At 36.4% G+C, this 20,713-nt stretch overlaps 1 protein-coding gene across 1 annotated transcript in view; it reads left to right on the forward strand.

The window, feature by feature from the left end:
* The window catches only part of ABCC2 (ATP binding cassette subfamily C member 2), a 71,607-nt gene that overhangs the window by 24,550 nt on the left and 26,344 nt on the right, over window positions 1-20,713 (forward strand). The window contains exons 6-15 of the mRNA XM_074296058.1: window positions 278-333; window positions 5,099-5,330; window positions 8,183-8,358; window positions 9,884-10,061; window positions 11,182-11,436; window positions 13,941-14,006; window positions 14,882-15,019; window positions 17,164-17,310; window positions 18,668-18,752; window positions 19,809-19,875. Coding sequence (XP_074152159.1) covers window positions 278-333; window positions 5,099-5,330; window positions 8,183-8,358; window positions 9,884-10,061; window positions 11,182-11,436; window positions 13,941-14,006; window positions 14,882-15,019; window positions 17,164-17,310; window positions 18,668-18,752; window positions 19,809-19,875 — 1,400 coding nt within the window. The remainder of the gene's footprint in view (window positions 1-277; window positions 334-5,098; window positions 5,331-8,182; window positions 8,359-9,883; window positions 10,062-11,181; window positions 11,437-13,940; window positions 14,007-14,881; window positions 15,020-17,163; window positions 17,311-18,667; window positions 18,753-19,808; window positions 19,876-20,713) is intronic.

Genomic DNA, 20,713 nt, shown 5'->3' on the forward strand with positions numbered 1-20,713 from the left:
GGATAAGATGATAGCATTGACTTGTTGCCTTTAGAAATATTTCCTATTCTTTAGCCTTAGACATTTCTATAACAGTCAGTTATTTTATAAGAAACTCCTGACAAATCATGTACCAGTTATCAGCATATTGAGATCAACAAACACTTTTGATTGGCAGATTCCAGGGCAACAGATTAAACTCAGGGAAATATCTGACTTTTGGGAGAAAGAACTGTTCCTTTTATTACATTTTCTTGTTGTGTTTATGTCTGATTTTTCTTTTCTGTGTGTCTTGCAGAATCCATCTGCCACGGCCTCATTTTTAAGTTCCATTACCTTTAGCTGGTTTGACAGGTAGGACATACCTTGGATATGGGTTGGTACTTCAACTTTATCTTTTTCCCTTCTCCTTTTCTTTCTAGAGGATATGGAAAGTTACACAAGAGTAGGTATAGTGCCTGTTTTTTTTAAATTCCCTTCTCTTTTAGGCACAAAGCTTGCACTATTAAGTCCAAGTGTTTTTTTTTTTTTATTGATAAATGATAACCAACCAAACTGTCTTTAATCCCACTATTGTCAATTCATTTCATTGTTTTTAAAAGTTTTTTTTGACTCCCTGAGTTCCCCTTTCAAATATATCTTAAGTATTATAAAGTTGAACAACTATATCAGTCAAGATCAAAATTGTTGCCACAAAATACACCATGGCTAATTTCAACATATATTTATTAAGTACTAAGTATCCTAGAAGACAAAAAAGGAGGAGAAAAAGGCATAATCTCCGCCCTATAGAGCTTATAGTCTAATAGCAGACATGTTATTGCTTGATTGTTTTAACCAGGTCCAACTCTTCATGATCCCATTTGGGGTTTTTTGGCAAAGATACTAGAATGGCTAGCTCAGTTTACAAATGAAGAAACTGAGGCAGACAGTGACATGCCCAGGGTGCAAAGATAGTAAATGCCTAAGGCCAGATTTGAAGTCACAAAGCCATCCTTTTGACTTTAGGCTCCAAGCTCTATGCAGTAAGATACCACTTTATTGCATACAGCAGAGGTAATAACTCTCCATGTGGCAAGGGCCACGTATAGGATATAAATTTTTTTAAAAAACTTCCATACTCTTGAAAAGGGAGAGATCAGTTTCATCTGGACTTTTCATAAAAGACTTCATGGAGATAGTCTTTTTTATATACTTAATTTTTTATTAATTTTATAATTATAACTTTTTTTGACAGTACATATGCATGGGTAATTTTTTACAACATTATTCCTTGCACTCACTTCTATTCCGAATTTTCCCTTCCTTCCCTCCACCCCCTCCCCTAGATGGCAGGCAGTCCCATACATGTTAAATGTGTTATAGTATATCCTAGATATAATTTATGTGTGCAGAACTGAATTTCTTGTTGCACAGGAAGAATTGGATTCAGAAGGTAAAAATAACCTGGGAAGAAAAACAAAAATGCAAACAGTTTACACTCATTTTCCAGTGTTCCTTCTCTGGTTGTAGCTGGTTCTGTCCATCATTGATCACTTGAATCTGAATTCTCTTTGTTGAAGATATCCACTTCCATCAGAATATATCCTCATACAGTATTGTTGTTGAAGTGTATAATGATCTCCTGGTTCTGCTTATTTCACTCAGCATCAGTCATAGAGATAGTCTTGATGGATGGATAGACTTCTGTTGTTATTGTTTTTATAATAGTTTGGTTTTTTTTTTTCAAAATACACGCAAAGATAGTTTTCGACATTTACCTTCACAAAATTTTGAATTTCATATTTTTCTCCCTTCCTCTCTCTCCTCCCTCCTGTAGACAGCAAGCAATCCAATATAAATTAAACATGTGCAATTCTTCTAAACATATTTCCACATATATCAAGCTGCATAAAAAATATAAAAAAGGAAAAAAAATAAGCAAGTAAACAACAACAAAAAAGGCAAAAATACTATGTTGTGATCCACATTCAATCTCCATCACAAATCTATTGGAATTGGCCTGAATCACCTTGTTGTTAAACAGAGTCAGGTGGTTGGATAGACTTTTGATAGTCAAAGAGACATGGATAGAGCATTGGACAAATTGGGAAGACTTGAATTTGATTCCTGCCTCAGATCCAAACTCTGTGATCTGGGTAGGTCAATTTTCTCATCTATAGAATGGGGGTAATAATAGCTCCCATCTCACAGGGTATTTTGAGGAGCAAATGAGATCACATATGCAAAGTGCTTTGCAAATCATAAAGTGGATCTTTAAATGTTAATTATGGTTAGGATGCTTGTGAGGAAAAATGATTCTGAGGAAAGAGAAAGCCATTTGTAAAAAACTAAGGGCAAAAATGGTTAAAAAGCAAGTTCAGAAAATAATGAGTAGAGCAGTATGGATAGGGAAGGACAGGAGATAAAACTGAAAAGGCAGAGCAAGATTTATAGAAGTACTTGAATGGCAAGTTAAGAAGTCTAGGAATGATGACTGAACAGAGGAGGTGACATAATCCACCCAATACTCTGGGAAGATTAATTTGATGGAATTTTGTGCAGAAAGGATTAGAAGCTGAGAGAGCCCGTAGGCTATACTGCTAAAGCATAAATGTAGGAAAGACAAGTAGAAACTCTTGGAATCACCATACTGAGAGGCAGAATCATTAATGTTATAGAAAGAAACCTAGACAGCCAGGTTGAAGCCAGGTTGTGAAAGGCATTAAAGCCCAAATGAAGAATTTTGTATTTGTACTCCAGAGGCATTAGGGAGATACTGAATAATGTTTGCTGAATAATGGAATGACACGATCAGATCTACACTTAGGAGAAAATCACCAGAATAGTTATTTGGAGCATAGGTGGGAAAATGGAAGACAGGACCTCTCAGACCTGTGGAGAAGGAAGGAATTTATGACCAGAGGAGAACTAGAGATCATTATTGGTCACAAAATAGAAGATTTTGATTACATCGAACTAAAAAGTTTCTGTACAAACAACACTAATGCAAACAAGATTAGAAGGGAAGTAACAAATTGGGAAAATATTTTTAAAGTTAAAGGTTCTGACAAAAGGTCTCATTTCCAAAATATATAGAGAACTGACCCTAATTTATAAGAAATCAAACCATTCTCCAATTGATAAATGGTCAAAGGATATGAACAGACAATTTTCAGATGATGAAATTGAAATTATATCCACTCATATGAAAGAGTGTTCTGAATCACTACTGATCAGAGAAATGCAAATTAAGACAACTCTGAGATACCACTACACACCTATCAGATTGGCTAAGATGACAGGAACAAATAATGATGAATGTTGGAGGGGATGTGGGAAAACTGGGACACTGATACATTGTTGGTGGAGTTGTGAAAGAATCCAGCCATTCTGGAGAGCAATTTGGAACTATGCCCCAAAAGTTGTCAAACTGTGCATACCCTTTGACCCAGCATTGCTGTTATTGGGATTATATCCCAAAGAAATATTAAAGAGCGGAAAGGGACCTGTATGTGCCAAAATGTTTGTGGCAGCTCTTTTTGTAGTAGCTAGAAATTGGAAGATGAATGTATGTCCATCAATTGCAGAATGGTTGGGTAAATTATGGTATATGAATGTTATGGAATATTATTGTTCTGTAAGAAATGACCAGCAGGAGGAATACAGAGAGACTTGGAGAGACTTACATCAACTGATGCTGAGTGAAATGAGCAGAACCAGAAGATCGCTATACACTTCAATGTTGTATGAAGATGTATTCTGATGGAAGTGGATATCTTCAACATAAAGAAGATCCAACTCACTTCCAGTTGATTAATGATGGACAGAAACAACTACACCCAGAGAAGGAACACTGGAAAGTGAATGTAAATTGTTAGCACTACTGTCTATCTACCCAGGTTACTTATACCTTCGGAATCTAATACTTAATGTGCAACAAGAAAATGGTATTTACACACATATATTGTATCTAGGTTATATTGTAACATATGTAAAATGTATGGGATTGCCTGTCATCAGGGGGAGGGAGTGGAGGGAGGGAGGGGATAATTTGGGAAAATGAATACAAGGGATAATATTATAAAAAAATTATTCATACATATATCCTGTGAAAAAAAATTATAAATAAAAAAAAAGAAAAAAAAAGAAAATGGAAGACAGGGAAACCAGTTATTTCAGATGAGAGGGGTTAAGAACTAAGGTAATAACTCTTCATCTCAAGACTTCTGAATCTGTCATGGAGTGTCCTTTATAATCTCACTTAACCTTTACAGGTTTACTTCTTATTACTTCCTATCTATGCTGAACTTTCCACCCCTTTTGTAATTTTCTACCTCCATATCTTTAGCCAGGCTATTCACTCCAGCTAGAATGCTTCTTCCCCTACCAACTTGATAACACATCTCTGGCTACCATAATTCTGTCAGTCCACATTGGCCATCGCTATGAAGCCTTCTATGAAAAAGTCCAGCCAAAAATGATCTTTCCTTTTATGAAATCTAATAGTATTCTGTTTAGATCATGGAATTGCCACATAAAGCATTTTGTATATGTCATCCACAACTAATCTATAAGTGGCAGAGATCATATTTATTCATTTTTTTATGTTAGTGTGCCTAGGCTTTAATAAATATTTATTGAAGGGGTTGGATGGGAGCCATAATATGGAGAAAAAAAAACAAGAAAGATTTAAAGAACAAAGGTTTGGTCAGTAAAAATGTATTTTTACAAAAGTAACAACAAAGAAAAGACTCAGCAATGTTATATGCCACAGGGAGATCAAGGAGGGTTGGGGCTTCATTGTGTTGATTTAGGGATTGCTGATGACCACTGTGCTTGATGCTTGGACCATTTTCAATTGAAAGTTGGGGCAGAAGATGATGAGTAGCTGGTAAGGAAGTGATTGTGGTAATATGAAAGTTTGGGGGAAATTAATCAGAAAAAAACAAACTAAGGAAATAGGAGGATGGAGGAAGCAGCAGAGTTAAGTGAAAGTTATGTCTTTGCTTATTTTTTTGTTTTTGTTTTTTTTAAAAGGTGGGAGAAAAGTGAGAGATGAAAGGATCTAGTGAGAAAAGTGATATTAGAAGGTTCTTTCTGGCTCTGACTTGATAATCTTGTGAACTTTCTTTTGCAGTATCATTGTGAAAGGCTATAAACATCCCTTGACCTTGGAAGATGTCTGGGAGTTGAATGAAGATCAGAAAACCCCCAAAATATCTAATATTTTTGCAAAACACATGGAAACAGGAATAAAGAAGGCCAGGAAGGCACTTCAGAAACGGTGCCAGAAGAGAAAATCCCAGGAGAAATCTGAAACCCAGATGAATGGCCCAAACATTAGTCAGAGCCAAGACAACCTTGTGTTGGTAACTTTCTTAGAACATGGGTGAACATATGTGTGTGTGTGTACATGCAAATGATGTCCTATCTCAGGTACATGTCAATGCACACGATAATAATAGGGAGGATGATTTCGTATATTTTTAAATACTTTACAATTTTTAAATGCTTTTAGACAGATTATTTCATTTGACCCTTGCCATGATACCAATGGTATATAGATAAGGTATTATCCTCATTGGCAGATGACTGATACTTGGAGAGATTCAAGTGATTCATTCCAAGGGATACAGCATGAGGCTGAATTAAAGCCAGAAATTAAAAGTTCTAGTGCCTGTTTGAGGGCTCTTTAACTGAGAGCACTACCAGAAAGTACATAGCTAAGTGCTACACTGTGTGTTCTAAGTCATAACTATTATAGAATGAAATTTACATTTATAAAATGAGAAGTAAATGGCAAACCACTATAGTATTTCTGCCAAGAAAACCCTCAGAAGGGGTCATGAATAATTGCACATGGCTAAAACAACTAAACAAAGAGAAAGGAGAGTCCTCAGAGATGGCTTAGGAAAGGAGGTTGGAATTTCATCAAGCCTTAACTGCCTAAATTTAGTTGTTCTCCATAATTTTGTTCTTGGATCACTTGACTACGTTTTCTTTTAGATCTTTGGCTAAAATATCTAGAGGAAACACTCTGCTGCATTCCAGTTCCACATTTCCAACTCCCTGCTTAAGTAACTTCAGTTGGATATCCCCCTGGCTTCTCAAGCTTAACACATCCAAAACTGAAACCATTTTCCTTCCTCAATAACTTCTTCCCCTGGTCTTTCATCTTTCTATTAACAGCCCTTATGTCCTTCAAGCTTAAAATCTGATAGTCAACTATGGTTCTTCTTTCTTTCCTTTTTTTAATTTTTTTTTTTTGTTTTTTTTTTTTTTGCTTTAAAAATTTTTTTTTAAATAATAGCTTTTTTATCTTCAAAATAAGTGCAAAGATAGTTTTCAACATTCACCCTTACAAGACCTTGTGTTCCAAATTTTTCTCCCTCTCTCTCTGGACAGTATAGTAATCCAATGAGGTTAAACATATGTAATTTTTTTTGTTTCTCTAATTTTTATTTAATTTTTTAAAATAATAATTTTTGGGGGCAGCTAGGTGGCATAGTGGATAGAGCACAAGCCCTGAAGTCAGGAGGACCTGAATTCAAATATGACATCAGACATTTAATACTTCCTAGCTGTGTGACCCTAGGCAAGTCACTTAACCTCAATTGCCTCAGCAAATTAAAATAAAATAATAACTTTTTATTTTCAAAATATATGCAAAGATAGTTTTTAACATTGACCCTTGCAAGACCTTGTGTTCCAATTATTTTTTCCTCTCTTTCTAGACAATAAGTAATCCAATAAGGTTAAACATGTATAATTCTTCTTTTTTTATTTCTCTATTTTAAAAAAAATAATAGCTTTTTATTTTCAAAATATATGAATATAGTTTTCAACATTCACTCTTGCAAGACCTGTGTTCCAAATTTTTTCTCCCTCTCTCTTCCCTTTACCCCATCCCCTAAACAGCAAGTAATCCAATATAGGTTAAACATGTCCAATACATATTCCCATAATTATCATGCTTGTGCAATTCTTCTGAACATATTTTATGTTTCTTATTTCTTCCTTCTATTTCCCCACCTGGATACACACATGTTAATAAATCATGAGAAGTCTTTCTCTGCAGTATCTTCTGCATGGTCCTCTCCTTTTCATTTCATTTCCGTGAAAGGCAAAGCTAAAAAGGAGCCAAGAGAGAGCTGCATTCAAATCTCAGCTCTCACATTTACTGTATGTTCCTGGATAAATCACTTAACTTCTCTGAGATGTCACAGAGTTGTTGTAAAGATTAAATAAACTAACATAGAATATACATTGAAAACCTTAGGACATTGTACAAAAATGTTGATTAGGAGTATTTCCACTTCCAATAAACAAGTCTAAGCCATCATTACCTCTTGCCCAAACTATTATAATAGTCTTCCTCCCTGGTTTTCTGGCTGCCAGTTTCTCATTGAATGTCTCCTACCCATCATTACCAGAAGATTTTAATGTACCACAATGACCATCAAGCTACCTCCCAAGCAGTTACCCTTAATTCCTGCAGTTCATTGTCACACAATCCCCTCCCAGAGGTATTGTAGCATGATACTGTTCAATGCTAAGTGACCACCAGCTTAAGATTTTAGAATTTAGAGTAGAGACAATGAAACAATTAACTTATTGAATTGAAGGATCTTAAGCAAGTAGAAAGAAGGGAAAGACAAACAAGGAGAGGATGCAGCATAAGCAAAAGGACAGAGAACAGGAATGAGCATCAGTGAGTTCCAGGAGATAATGAGAAGAATGGGCTGGATGAAACAGTGAAAGACACATCCCATCAGCCATGGTTGTACAAGGAATAACCATTAATATATAAGCATTGAGGAAGTAATAGTAGACTACCTGCGGGTTGGAGGTGCTGGGGTTCAGAACTGAGAATAGGAAGGAGCAGTGTAGCCATTGGAGATTGGATCAAGAGCCAAACCAAGTATCTGAAAAGAGCAGAGAAGATGGGAAAGATAATCTGGGTTAAATATACAGAATTTGAAAACTGAAATAAATGGGTCCAAAGGCAAGAATGCCTACCCATTAATCCAAATATGGAGAAACTAAGTTCTATGTCATTGTCCCTGAGCTTTTTAATTTCTTTATATCACATGTGAGCCTAAAACCTTACTGCAGAAGACACACATGAGCTTGGGTGGCTACTCAAGTCTACTTTGTAAGACTGATAGACACCTACTCATGGCTCTTCTATCCTTTCTCAATGACTTATTTTTGCCCTCAGGAAGACATGAAACAGAAAAAAAAGAAGAAAGAGTCAATAACAGGAACCTCTCAAGACTTTGCCAAGTCCTGGCTGATCAAAGCTCTGTTTAAAACCTTCCATGGGGTTTTGGTGAAATCCTTCCTCTACAAGCTTATTCAAGACTTACTGATATTTCTGAGTCCTCAATTGCTAAAGTGAGTTGTAGAGCATTGTGCTGCCTTTGTGGGGCATAGAAGGCTGGTTTATCTAAGCAGAAGCCTGAATTCTATCAGCCCACTGCATATTTCATTGCAACCTATTGCATGTAGTTGTTTAAAAAAAAAAAAAAAAAGCAAAGGAGTAATTTTCTAAACATAGGGTGATGGGTCCCTTTCCCTTTCTCCACCATCTCCAAGCTTTTTTGACATGTAATCCTGTTTCTCTTTTTTCTATTCATGTGGTTATCACCCTAGCTCCCACTTCATTGTCTCTTATCTGATCTAGTGCAATTGCCTCTTAGTTAATCTTCCTTTTTCCAATCTATCTTCTGAGAAGTTGCCAAAATAATCTTTTCTTTTCTTTTTTTTAAAATAATAATAATCAAAGGAATCTTTCTAAAGCACATTTGATTCTATTACTCTCTTAATCAATAGCTCTCAATGGCTCCCTATTGCTTCCCTGACAACATACAAGCTGCTTTCTTATTTAAAGCCTTTTACAACCTGACTCCAACCTACCTTTCTAAACTTGTTTCACACAAATCTCCATCACACACTCTAATTCTGGACAAATTGGATAACTTGTTATTGCCTCAACTTGATTATTTTATTTCTCAAATCCAAACAGCCTATTGGCTGTTCCCCAATCTAGTTCTGTTTTAAGCCATGTCACCTTAGAACTTCCCTGGGTCTTTATATTCTACAGTAAGATGAGAAGTTTGGTTTAGTTCTTCTCTGACATTTTACAAACCTATTTTTCCTGTAGTCTGTTGAAAGCACTGTACTAGGGGAGAAACCCTTTCAGTTTCAATTAGAAGCATCTCAAGCTTGCTTAATTTTTTTTATTATATCTTTTTATTTACAAGATATATGCATGGGTAATTTTTCAGCATTGCAAAACCTTCTGTTCCAACTTTTCCTCTCCTTCCCTCAACCCTGCCGCCAAATGGCAGGTTGACCAATATTTTAAATGCAATATATGTATACATGTCCATACAGTTATTGCTTATCAAGCCCACAACTCTACTTGGGTAAGGGCAGCTATAATCCACTCAATCTACCCAATTTATACTCAAGACAGGCTTACTCAGAAGAAGAGAGGAGAAAGAAGGCTAAGAAATGGGAAACCTAAATCTCAATGCCTTACATTATGCACTCCACTTTTGCTATTCCCTTTAGGAAATAGATCTAAAGCTGGAAGTGACTTTAAAGATCATTAAATATAACATCCTCATTTTGTGGATGATGAAACTGATGGAGAGAGAGGACCTAAGGCCATAAGGTCAGTAAGTGGCAGATTTAGGATTTGAAACCAGACCCTTTGGATTACAAATCTGGTGCTCAGTAAAGGCAGGGGGCAGGGTGGAAGGGAAGTGGCTCTGAAGCCAGGAGGCTGATTAGTGCATCAGTAGTTCTAATCCCCAGTGATGTCAAGTGATGTCATGTACCTGTCTGCTAAAGTGAAGGGTTCATGGTCCTTGGAGGTCTGGATGGTCTCACTTACTTGGCTTTTTTCTGGCAGGCTGATGATCTCATTTGCCAATGACTCCTCAAGTTATGTGTGGCAAGGCTATATATGGTCTACCCTCTTCTTTGTGGTGGCTCTCATCCAATCCTTCTGCCTTCAGTGGTACTTTCAGTACTGTTTCATCCTGGGCATGAATGTGCGGACAACCCTCATGGATTCCATTTACAGGAAGGTAAGTAGAATCAGAGATCTCTTTCAGAAAATGGCCCCATGCTCCCAAATAGCTGCTACGATTGGAGCTATCATAAGAAAACAAAAGATCATTCGGGGCTATTCTTTTCCACTATCATTTATGATTGGAGAACTGAAGAAAGTAAGTGGGCTTTCATCCAAAGGCAAAAATGTAGTTAATTGTAGGCTTCCTTAAGTCCAAGAAAGGGAAAATTAGTAGCTTTTTAATGCTGGCATTTGGGACATTCCCTGATTTCATATCATGACCAAGAAATCTGGTGTGTCCTCCCAAATAATGAATTGGTGAACTGAAAAGATCATAAGACAAAGAGATTTGGAGAGAAAAGGGACAACTGAGGTGGATTTAACCTGATGCACATACATAAGAACAAGAGCTTTATACCAACAAGATTCAGAGCCCAGAAATGACAAAATGTATCTCATAAAATGCAATTTACTTGACTTCAAGTATGGACTCTATAGTTTTCTCCCTTTAAAAGTCCTTTACTTGCTGTAAATGGTCATCACTTCCCATAAGAAGAAGAGTGAGAAGAATGTTCCTCCATCCATTTTGTTCAGTGGGTTTATACCAATAAGGCTCAGACTCTAGAAGTAATGAACTATGCTTAAGAGAAAGGTAAGTTACTCTATATCAAGTGTGGATTCCATGGTTCTTTCCATTCCAAAAATTCTTCACATGCTAAAAGTAGGCATACTTCCCAGATAGGGAGATGGCTCAGAATGACATCTTTCAATCCATTTTGTCTGAAAGCAGAACCAATTATTTCATAAATTCTTTATTAACTAATTATTTTCTCTTATTTTCCTGAATAAAGGGCTGCCTTTAAGCCTTTCTCTTCTAGTTCTAAAGTGGTAATAATCTAGGGCAGCAGTTCTCAAAATACAGTCCAAGGAATCCTGAGAGTCTTTAAAACTTTTTCAGATGGTCTACAAATTCAAAATCAGTTTTTATTTCTATTGTAGTAGGTTTCTATAAATATAACCCACATAAGCAAAAACTCTTTGGACAGATCCTCAATATTTTTAATAGTATAAAAATACTAAGAACAAAAGTTTAGGAAGTCCTGTTATAGGGTACTAATCTAAGCTTTTATATTTAGACATTGACTATCTCTAACAAGTCCCGGAGACAATACACTATTGGAGAAACCGTCAACCTGATGTCTGTGGATGCCCAGCGATTTACAGATGTGGCCAATTTTATTCATTTGCTATGGTCATGCCCTTTGCAAATTGTATTATCCATTGTCTTCTTGTGGCTGGAGTTAGGACCTGCTATTCTTGCTGGTCTAGGGTTAATGGTACTACTTATCCCCATTAATGCAGTGATGGCTACCAGAAGCAGGAAAATTCAGGTAAGAATATAAGCAAATATCTTCATTCCTTTAACACGTTGAAAGATAATCTGAAACTTTTCTTTCTTTTTTGTAAATTCTGGAAATGAAAGTTTGGGTTTATAGCCTGGGTAAAGGTTAGATGTGGTAAGTTTCAGATGAAATGAAGGAAAATGAAGTAAGCAAAACCAGGAAAAATAGTATTATTGCACACCAATCAGAAATTCAAATTCATTAAGTATTTACTATGTACTAAATGGTGAGAGTACCAAAAAACAAACAAATGAACAAACAAACAAAAAATCAGACCCTGCCATAAGATAATTTGTATTTCAGCAGTAGAAACATGTATCTAAATAGTCTGTGCAAATTATCTATAGATAAGGCAACATTAAAAGGGAAAAGGGGGCAGGGGTGGTAATGAGAAAAATCTTTTGCAACAAGTAGCATATGAACTGAATCTTTGTTTTTTTTTATGGGAGAGGGAGGAGGCAATTGGGGTTAAAAAACTGCCAAATTTCCACAAGTAGGAAATGTCTGAGGTCAGATTTGAATTCAAGTCCTCCAGACTCCAGGGCTGGTATACTGTACCATCTACCTGCCCCTATTATTATTATAATCATTTTATATGAATTACTATTTTTATATTCTTCAAGAAATCCAGTGATTCATAAATGGCAGAGGTGAGGAAAAAGACCCCTTTTAGGCATGGGGGATATCCAGTGAAAAGGTCAGAGAAGATGAAGAGTCAAGTATACAATACAGCACATAGGCCAGTATGGCCAGTATGACTGGAATGTATAGAACATGGGGAAAAAATAGAGTAAGAATACTGATAAGAAGGGGGCAGCTAGGTGGCACAGTGGATAGAGCACTAGTCCTGAAGTCAGGAGGACCTGAGTTCAAATTTGACCTCAGACACTTAATACTCCTTGAGCAAGTCACTTAACCCCAACTGCCTCAGGAAAAAAAAAAAAAAAAAAAAAAAAACCCTTCTGATAAGAGAAAGGATCCAAGTCACAAAGAGTTTTAAATGCTAAACAGTGGAATTTATATTTACTCTGAGAAGGGATTAGGATTTCTAGGTGACATGGTCTATACTTTAGAAAAATTATTTTGGCAGTTGTGTGGAGGACAGATTGCAGTTGATTAGATAATTGATTAGATATGAGGAATAAGTGAGTGAAGAGTAAGGGATGATGTCAAATTTGGGAACCTACAAGACTGGAAGAACTGTGGTACTCCAGAGAGTGACAAAAACTTTCAGAAAAAAAGAATGGGTTTAAGGAGGGACAAATAACAAGTTCTGTTTCGTATGTATTGAGTTTGAGATGCCAAAGTACAACCATTTTTAAATGGTTGATAGGCAATTGCTGATTCAGACTGGGTCTCGGGAAAAAGGCTAGGGCTGAATATATAGATCTAGGAATCATCTGATATTGAAATGATAATTGAATTCATGCTAGCTGCTGAAGTTACCAAATGAGAGAGTACAAATAAAAAAGCTTTGACTGGGGTAAAACTTTGTTACACTTGCTGAGAGTGTGACATAGATGAAAACCCAGCAAAAGCGACTAAGAATAAGTGATTAGACTCTTACAACAAAAACCAAGAGTGAGCAGAAGACAAGAAAATCCAGAGGGGAGAGAGTATCCAGGAAAAGAAGGTGGTTAATAGTTTCAAACACTGCAGAGAGATCAAGAGTGGTAAGAATTGAGAAAAGAGCATGACATCTGTCCATTGGATCTTGGCAACTTTGGAAAAAGTAGTTTCAGTTGAATAATGAAGATGAAAGCCAGGTTGCAAAAGGTTTAAAAGAGGATGGAGAAAAAATAGAGGCATTGGGTGTAGATAGCTTTTTTTCCAAGGAATCTAAGAAGTGGGAGACATTTATGGTGGTAACTACCATAAATATAGGATATAGCACAGATGTTTATGATTAAGAGACAGTTGGTATTCTTGTGAATAGAGAGAACTAAAGGTTAGAGAGGGCAGGAATGAGAGCAGGGGTGACCTTTTAGAGAAGATGAAAGAGAATGGTATCAGAGGTGGTATATACCCATACATATACATACATATATGTGTATGTATAGATGTACATGATACATTATATTTTCAATATATTCATGTGTGCACAGATATACATAAGTAGTTATTGTTCAGTTGCTCATTTGCTCTTTGTGGCCTTGTGAACCATGGCACACAAATGGAGTTTTCTTAGAAAAGATACTGGAAAGATTTGTCATTTCCTTCTCTGGTGTATTAAGACAAATAGGGTTAAGTGACTTACCTAAGATCACAATGCTAGTAAGTGTCTAAGGTTAGATTGGAATCCAGATCTTCCTGACACCAAGCCCAGAATTCTGTCTATTGAGCCATCTAGCTACCTCATATATAAGTATAAATACATATTTGTGGCTATTTTATATATGTGTGTGTATAGATGTATATAAATACATATAAAGATATGCATGATATGATACATATATTCATATGTGCATGCATATATTCCTTCTCCCCGGCAGGTTGAGAATATGAAGAACAAAGACAAGCGTCTCAAGCTCATGAATGAGATTCTTGGTGGAATAAAGGTGAGAAGCAGAACCTGGAGCTCCCTCCTGCCATAGTGGGGTCATAGGCATTAATTAGCTTACTAAATTTTATGAACACTTCAGAGATCTGAAATTCTGAGCCCTTTGTCCTGGTGAGTGAATTGATCCAACTGATACCCTATGAAGTCTCATTTTCCTTGCCTTACTGCCCCTTATTCTTTCATTAAAGTCATCCACCCCTTTTATGAGGTAGTGGAGACCTAGGGTTTTTTTTTTTTTTTACAAGGCTGTGCTGGTGGAATAAGAATTCTGGTAGTCACTACCAAGCTGTAAAGACTTTGAGTAGGGGCCTGGAGATGGACTGCTGTTGTCTGAGGACCAGTTTAGCTAAATTTAGAGAGTTACATCACCTACTTGTCATCAGAAAATGAATTCTTCTGCCATTGTTACTCTTGAAGACCATCTAACAAGTTATATTGAAGTTGCAATCTACATTGCAATCTACTATTCATACAGTGAAATCTCAGGCTCTAGAATTATTTGAAATATTGCTCTCAGCTTTTGAGCTTACTCAAAGAATTGAGACCTTGACTTTGAGGGTCTTTTCATTGACATGGTGCACAGTTCAAATACTTCTCTTCTAAAGCTTTCCATTTACCTGTTGAAATCTTATTCTAGCTTTTATCCTAAGATCCTGATAGATGATACTTTGCAAAGTATATGTGTCAATGTTCAGCAGGATATCCTGGAAAAAGCAAAGAACTAGGAATTAGGAAATCTGGTCTTAATTTGCTGCATAGCTTTGGACAATCACTTCATCTTACACATCTTAATCTGACAATTAGGCTTTTGGACTAGGGGATCCTCAAGTTTTTTTCCAGTTCTAAAATTCAGTGGCCTTCTGATTTTGGTAGATCCTGAAATACTTTGCCTGGGAACCTTCATTTATGGAGCAGATCCTGGGGATTCGAAAGAAGGAGCTGAAGAGCTTGAAGACATATTCTCTGTTGCAGTCTGTTGTGATCTTCATCTTCAATCTAGCCCCTATTATGGTAAGTGTGAGGAAACAAATGGGGTCAGTGAAATGAGTGTTTCTGGTACATTAGGGCAATTTCCTGGAGAGAGCAGACCATTTTACCCCCTCCCCCCCAAAAGACCTAGAAATTCTGGGTTTGTTCCATGTCATGATAATCAGCCAATTAATAGGCATTTATTTATTTAGGACTTACTATGTACTGTGTGTTACACTGTGCTGAGTGCAAAAAAAAAAAAAAAAAGTACAAAGAAAGAGCTAAAAGTCTCTAATACCCTAAGTATAAAGTTTTCTTTGATGAATTGTCCACTTACACTGATGAGCCCACCCCCTCACCATCCCCCATTGTAATGCAGCAAGTGGGATGAGATGAATTTACAGGCAAAGTAGGTTATAGTCAGGGGTGTACTGATAAAAATATTTAACAATCAGCGCTTGGACTTTTTTTCCCACCATTCTCTTAAATCTAGATTTAAAACAATCAATAATAAATCAAGCCACGATTTGAAGAATTTGCAAATTTTTACTCATACTATCCAACTCACTTCCAGTTGATCAATGATGGACAGAAACAACTACACCCAGAGAAGGAACACTGGGAAGTGAATGTAAATTGTTACCACTACTGTCTATCTACCCAGGTTACTTATACCTTCGGAATCCAATACTTAACGTGCAACAAGAAAATTGGATTTACACACATATATTGTATCTAGGTTATATTGTAACACATGTAAAATGTATGGGATTGCCTGTCATCGGGGGGAAGGAGTAGAGGGAGGGAGGGGATAATTAGGAAAAATGATTACAAGGGATAATGTTATAAAAAAAAATTACTCATGCATATATACTGTCAAAAAAATTTTATAATTATAAAATAAAAAAAAGAAATATGCTCTCCCCAAATCTAAGAGGCAAGTAAATAATAATAATAATAATAATAATAATGGATTTCCCTCAATAATTTCCCAACAATTAAAGTTTTGTCTTATGAAAAAAAAAAATTTTACTCATACTAAATTTAACAATGCACTTATGTGTGTTCCAACACACCCTGACTGCACCGCATACCAGTAAAAGCCTATAGTTAAATTTTTGGTGTGAGCCTATGGAAGGGCAATACATCCTCATCTGTGCACCAAAACAGCTGCCAAGCCCCTCTCTCTTTCTTCCTTCATCCAGAGGCGGTAGTGGAGAGCAAAGCTTCACCTTTCTCTAACTCTAGGTGGCGCTGAGGAGCAATAGATGTCCCTAGAGCTCTTGGCCAATCAAGTTAGTTCTCTCTTTGACTAACCAGGAATCACTCACCTGGAGCCCTTTATCAACACACTGCCCCTAGAGGCCACAGCTGGGCTGAGCAGCTTTTTTCCAGCCCTTTCCTCCATCCCCACAGTGTTCTTACCTGCACCTGCAACTCTTGTCCTGCTGTTGTTCCATGGCTTAAACTGGAGCCTGCGCATCTTTCACTTAAAAAGCCACAATTGCCCAAATTCCCCTTTTCAAATCAATAGTCCTCTGAAAAGCTTCCTTAGCTTTCCCTCGTTTATATATGAAACTAGGCTTTGCCTGGATTCCTCACAAGGAATATGGAAGGAACCCTCTTCTGGGACTTAATAAGACAAAGCCCTGGCAGCAGAGAGCGGTAGAATACAAGCTCCCTGAGCTCAAGCACTTGTCATTTTCCTCTTTGAATCCCCAGCCTGGAGCCTGGCATAGTCAATAAACATTTATTAAGCACCTACTATGTTCCAGCACCATGAAATAGACAGGGAGAGGTTGAAGATAAGTGAAAGAATGGAGGTGATAGAAAGGGTAATCTGTCGAGTTTTGCCTTGGTAAGAAGCAAAATCACTTCATCGTGGGAGGAAGAGGTAATGGGGAGATCGTGTCAAAAGGTATCTAAGTGATTCGAGATGAGGAAGTGAAAAGGAGAGGTAGTTCTTGGCAATTGACCTCAGTTTTTTTTCTTTAAAATAAGAGGCAAGGTTCTTAACTGAGAGGAGTTGTATTAGGTGCTCAATGAATGCTCTTTGATTGATTGAACCCCCCCCCTCCAACTATTATGTTTTGAATGTATACGGTTGAGGGTTAGAATTAGGCTAGTTATTGTAAAATTTACAAAATTAAAATTATGTAAATTTCTTATGATCTTGTGATTCTCAGGTATCATTGATAACTTTTATTGTCTATGTCCTCGTGGATAACAATAATGTTTTGGATGCACAAAAGGCTTTCACTTCTATTACTCTGTTTAACATACTCCGCTTCCCCTTGGCCATGTTCCCAATGCTAATTTCTTCCATACTCCAGGTAAGTAGTAGTGGTAGTTGTACTACTAGTAGTAGTAATGACAATGATGATGATGATAATAATGAAGAATAGTAGAATAGTACTAATAGTGATAATGATAATATTAAGGAATAGTAATAGTAGTGAGGAGTGGTAATAATGATAATAATAATAATAATAATGAAGAGGAGGGGGAATAATAGTGGTAGTAATGATAATAATAATAATAATAATGAAGAGGAGGGGGAATAATGGTGATAGTAATGATAATGATTAATAATAGTAATGATAAATGATAATATTCAGGAGTAATAATAGTAACAGTAATAATGTTAATAATAATGAGAAGGAGGAGGAGTAATAATGATAATGAAGAGGATGAGGGGGAATAATAGTAGTAGTAATGATAATGATAATAATGATGAGTAGTGATGATGACATGATAATAATCATAATGATTACCACTCAGATGGCTCTTTAAGGTATACAAATCATTTTGCATACATTATATCATTTGATCTTCATTACACACTGTATGGTAGGGGCTATTATGATTTCAATTTTACAGATTAAGAAATGGTGGCTGAGAAAAATTAAATGATTTTCCCAGGATCATACAGGTTCAAATTCAAGTCATCCTGATTTTTCATTTGGTTTATCCACTTTATTACCTTGCTGCTAAGAGTATACCATGATAAAGTTTCTAACATCATGCCCCATCATATAAAGCAGAATACAGGATAATAAAATTAGAAGGGACTTTAGAGAGCAACCTTTCCTAATCCCCCAATTTATAGATGAAGATGAAGTTACTTGCTCAAAGTATTTCATGTTCTTGGAATGCTTTGGCGCATTTCCAGGTAGACATGGGGTCTTTCCCAACAGCCTTGCCATTCTAGGGGCTTGTAGGTCTTCTGGTCTGATCTCACTTCTGTTGAATCATTTAATAGTTCTAAGCTTTAATTTCATCCATCTAAAATGGAGATGATAACTTTTATACTTGTTTGCCTGGAAAATAATAGGTAAAAATATTCTCTTTGATGCTTAAATATTTCTTGACTTGACTTATTATTCTTCCTGGAGTTTATAACGGTCTTAAGCTACTCTTAAAGTCTGTTTTCTGTTTTTGTGATCTTTTCCATTTAAATATGCAGCCTCTATAAACATGTCCTCTTTCAGTGATTTCTTCAGCATTTCATTCCTTTCTGTTCTCTCAGAGGATCTTGCCACAGATAGGAAACTCAGTGCCACAGAGGGAGGAAAAAATCTCTTCTTACAAAATAACACAAATGAGGTATAGTTAGGGAGCATCAAGTCTGGGGAACCCAGACTTCTTGGTAGCTTTTAACTCTTAAGAATACTTTGTACTTTCTTATAGGTTAGTGTTTCTACGGAGCGCCTGGAAAAGTACTTGACTGGAGATGACTTGGATACATCCAGCATCCGATGGGATGTTCATTCTGGTAAATGATGTCTTTTGAAATTGGGTCAAGTTTCCCCACAGGTAGCATTCAAGATAGCAATTCTTAAACCTGTTTTTCTATTTCTGTAGTAGTTATAATTTTCTCATTGAGGGGATCAAGAAGAAATGAATAGGTGAATGTCACCAAATTCTCAAAACAAAATTACATTTAAATATTAAAAGTACATATATTATAGAGTATATTGGGTGACCATTGGACATCACAGACCTATAGAAGAAATTACTGGACTGAGAATACAGAGAAATGTGTTGTAATCATAAGTCATCCATGAATTTTGCGTGCAATCTGGGCCATATATATTAGGTGTGCTGCTATAGTAGTCATGAGCAAATAAAATGGGGCCAGGGAACTGACAGGAATGCAAATCAAGGATACATGTTGATATAGGCAAATCTTAGAAAGGTTTGGAAATCAAAGCAGTAAACACTAGCAATCAATCAGTCAACAAGCAACTATTAAGTGCCTCCTATGAGCCAGGTACTGTTCTAGGTGCTGGAGTACAAAGGATGAGACTATCTCTGCTCTTACTGTGCTTATATTCAAATAGCTGAGACAAGTACATATATAAGTACAAAGAGCATAAATGTAAAGTAAATAAACACAAGGCATTTTGGAGAGTGGACACTAGTAAATGGTAGGAACAGAAGAATATTTTGAAGAATGAGAGCCTTTTAAGAAATAAAAGTCAGAGGGAGCAGTGACTGATCAAGATGGTTACTAAAGAAGAACTTAGATCATCAAGGTATTGGGGGAGATAGACTGGGCAGCAAGACTCCAGCCAAGGAAACTGAGCAAGGTCTGAGATACCCACAATAGAAAAACCCCAAACCAATCCTTGTCTCATCCTTGTACCTTGTGTGTATATATAAATATATATATATATATGTCTCAGGGACCAGTCTTTAACAATGAATAGTCTGGGACAAGGGGCAATCTATCTTGTTGGAATGGAAGTTGAAAAGCAGTTGAAACAATTGGTCTGAACACACTTTCTGCTTTGTCTTTAACTGAAAGAGCTTACATTTCTCTCAATAGACAAAGCTGTTCAATTCCACCAAGCCTCCTTTACCTGGGACCGAGGTATTGAGCCAGCCATCCAAAAGTGAGTAGTCAACACCACTGCCATTTCTGAAGTTTTCATTGCTGGTCCCAGGTATCTCAGGGCTTTAGTTCTTTATATATAAGTTCTTTAAATTAAGTAGACAGAAAACCCCTGTGTTAGAGGATTTTTCTAAAATAGAGAAGGGACAGAAAAAAGCTATAGACTCCTCGTCGTCAGATGAATTTCTCAAGATCAAGATTTGCAGAAATTTGATAACACCTAGTAAGTGAAATCTCTTTTCCCTATGACTGTATGATTGGTATTGCACTACACAGATCTGACTCAGGTCCCACCACAGCCTTTAATTTTACCCTTACTGGAATATTCTCTCCTAAGATCCTACCCTGAAGCTTTTTCATTATTTAGTTGAATTCTGAGTTACCAAAGCCAATGCCAGTGGACTATAAAGACTTCTAGGAAAGGCCATTGGTTTAAAACTCAAAATTAAAGTTTATTTAAAGTTTAGAAGTCCTTTTTTTTTCCACACTAGATCCCTGATCCCAATTGGCATAAAGAGCTGAAAAAGAATGGGAGACATTACCTATGGTTCTAAATGTGTTGGTTAAAGGTAGAAAGTAGAAGGTTAAGAAATTTATCTTGTCTAGAATGCAAGAATTCATGAAAACATTTTGGGTCCCTTCCTGGAATAGAATGTAAACTACCTGAGGGCAAGAACTACTTAATTGTCATTTCTGCATTGTACTGGCTTGCTACAGTACCTTGAGCTTTTTTTTCTCCTTATTTTTGGGACTTGACCTATAACAAAATTCTTTTTACTAATGCAAATTGGCAAAATTCTCTGCAATTTATAGTTTTGTAGTGTTGTCTGGAGGTACTA

This window comes from Sminthopsis crassicaudata, chromosome 2 (genome assembly GCF_048593235.1).
Source record: "Sminthopsis crassicaudata isolate SCR6 chromosome 2, ASM4859323v1, whole genome shotgun sequence".
In the NCBI taxonomy this organism is placed as follows: Eukaryota; Metazoa; Chordata; class Mammalia; order Dasyuromorphia; family Dasyuridae; genus Sminthopsis; species Sminthopsis crassicaudata.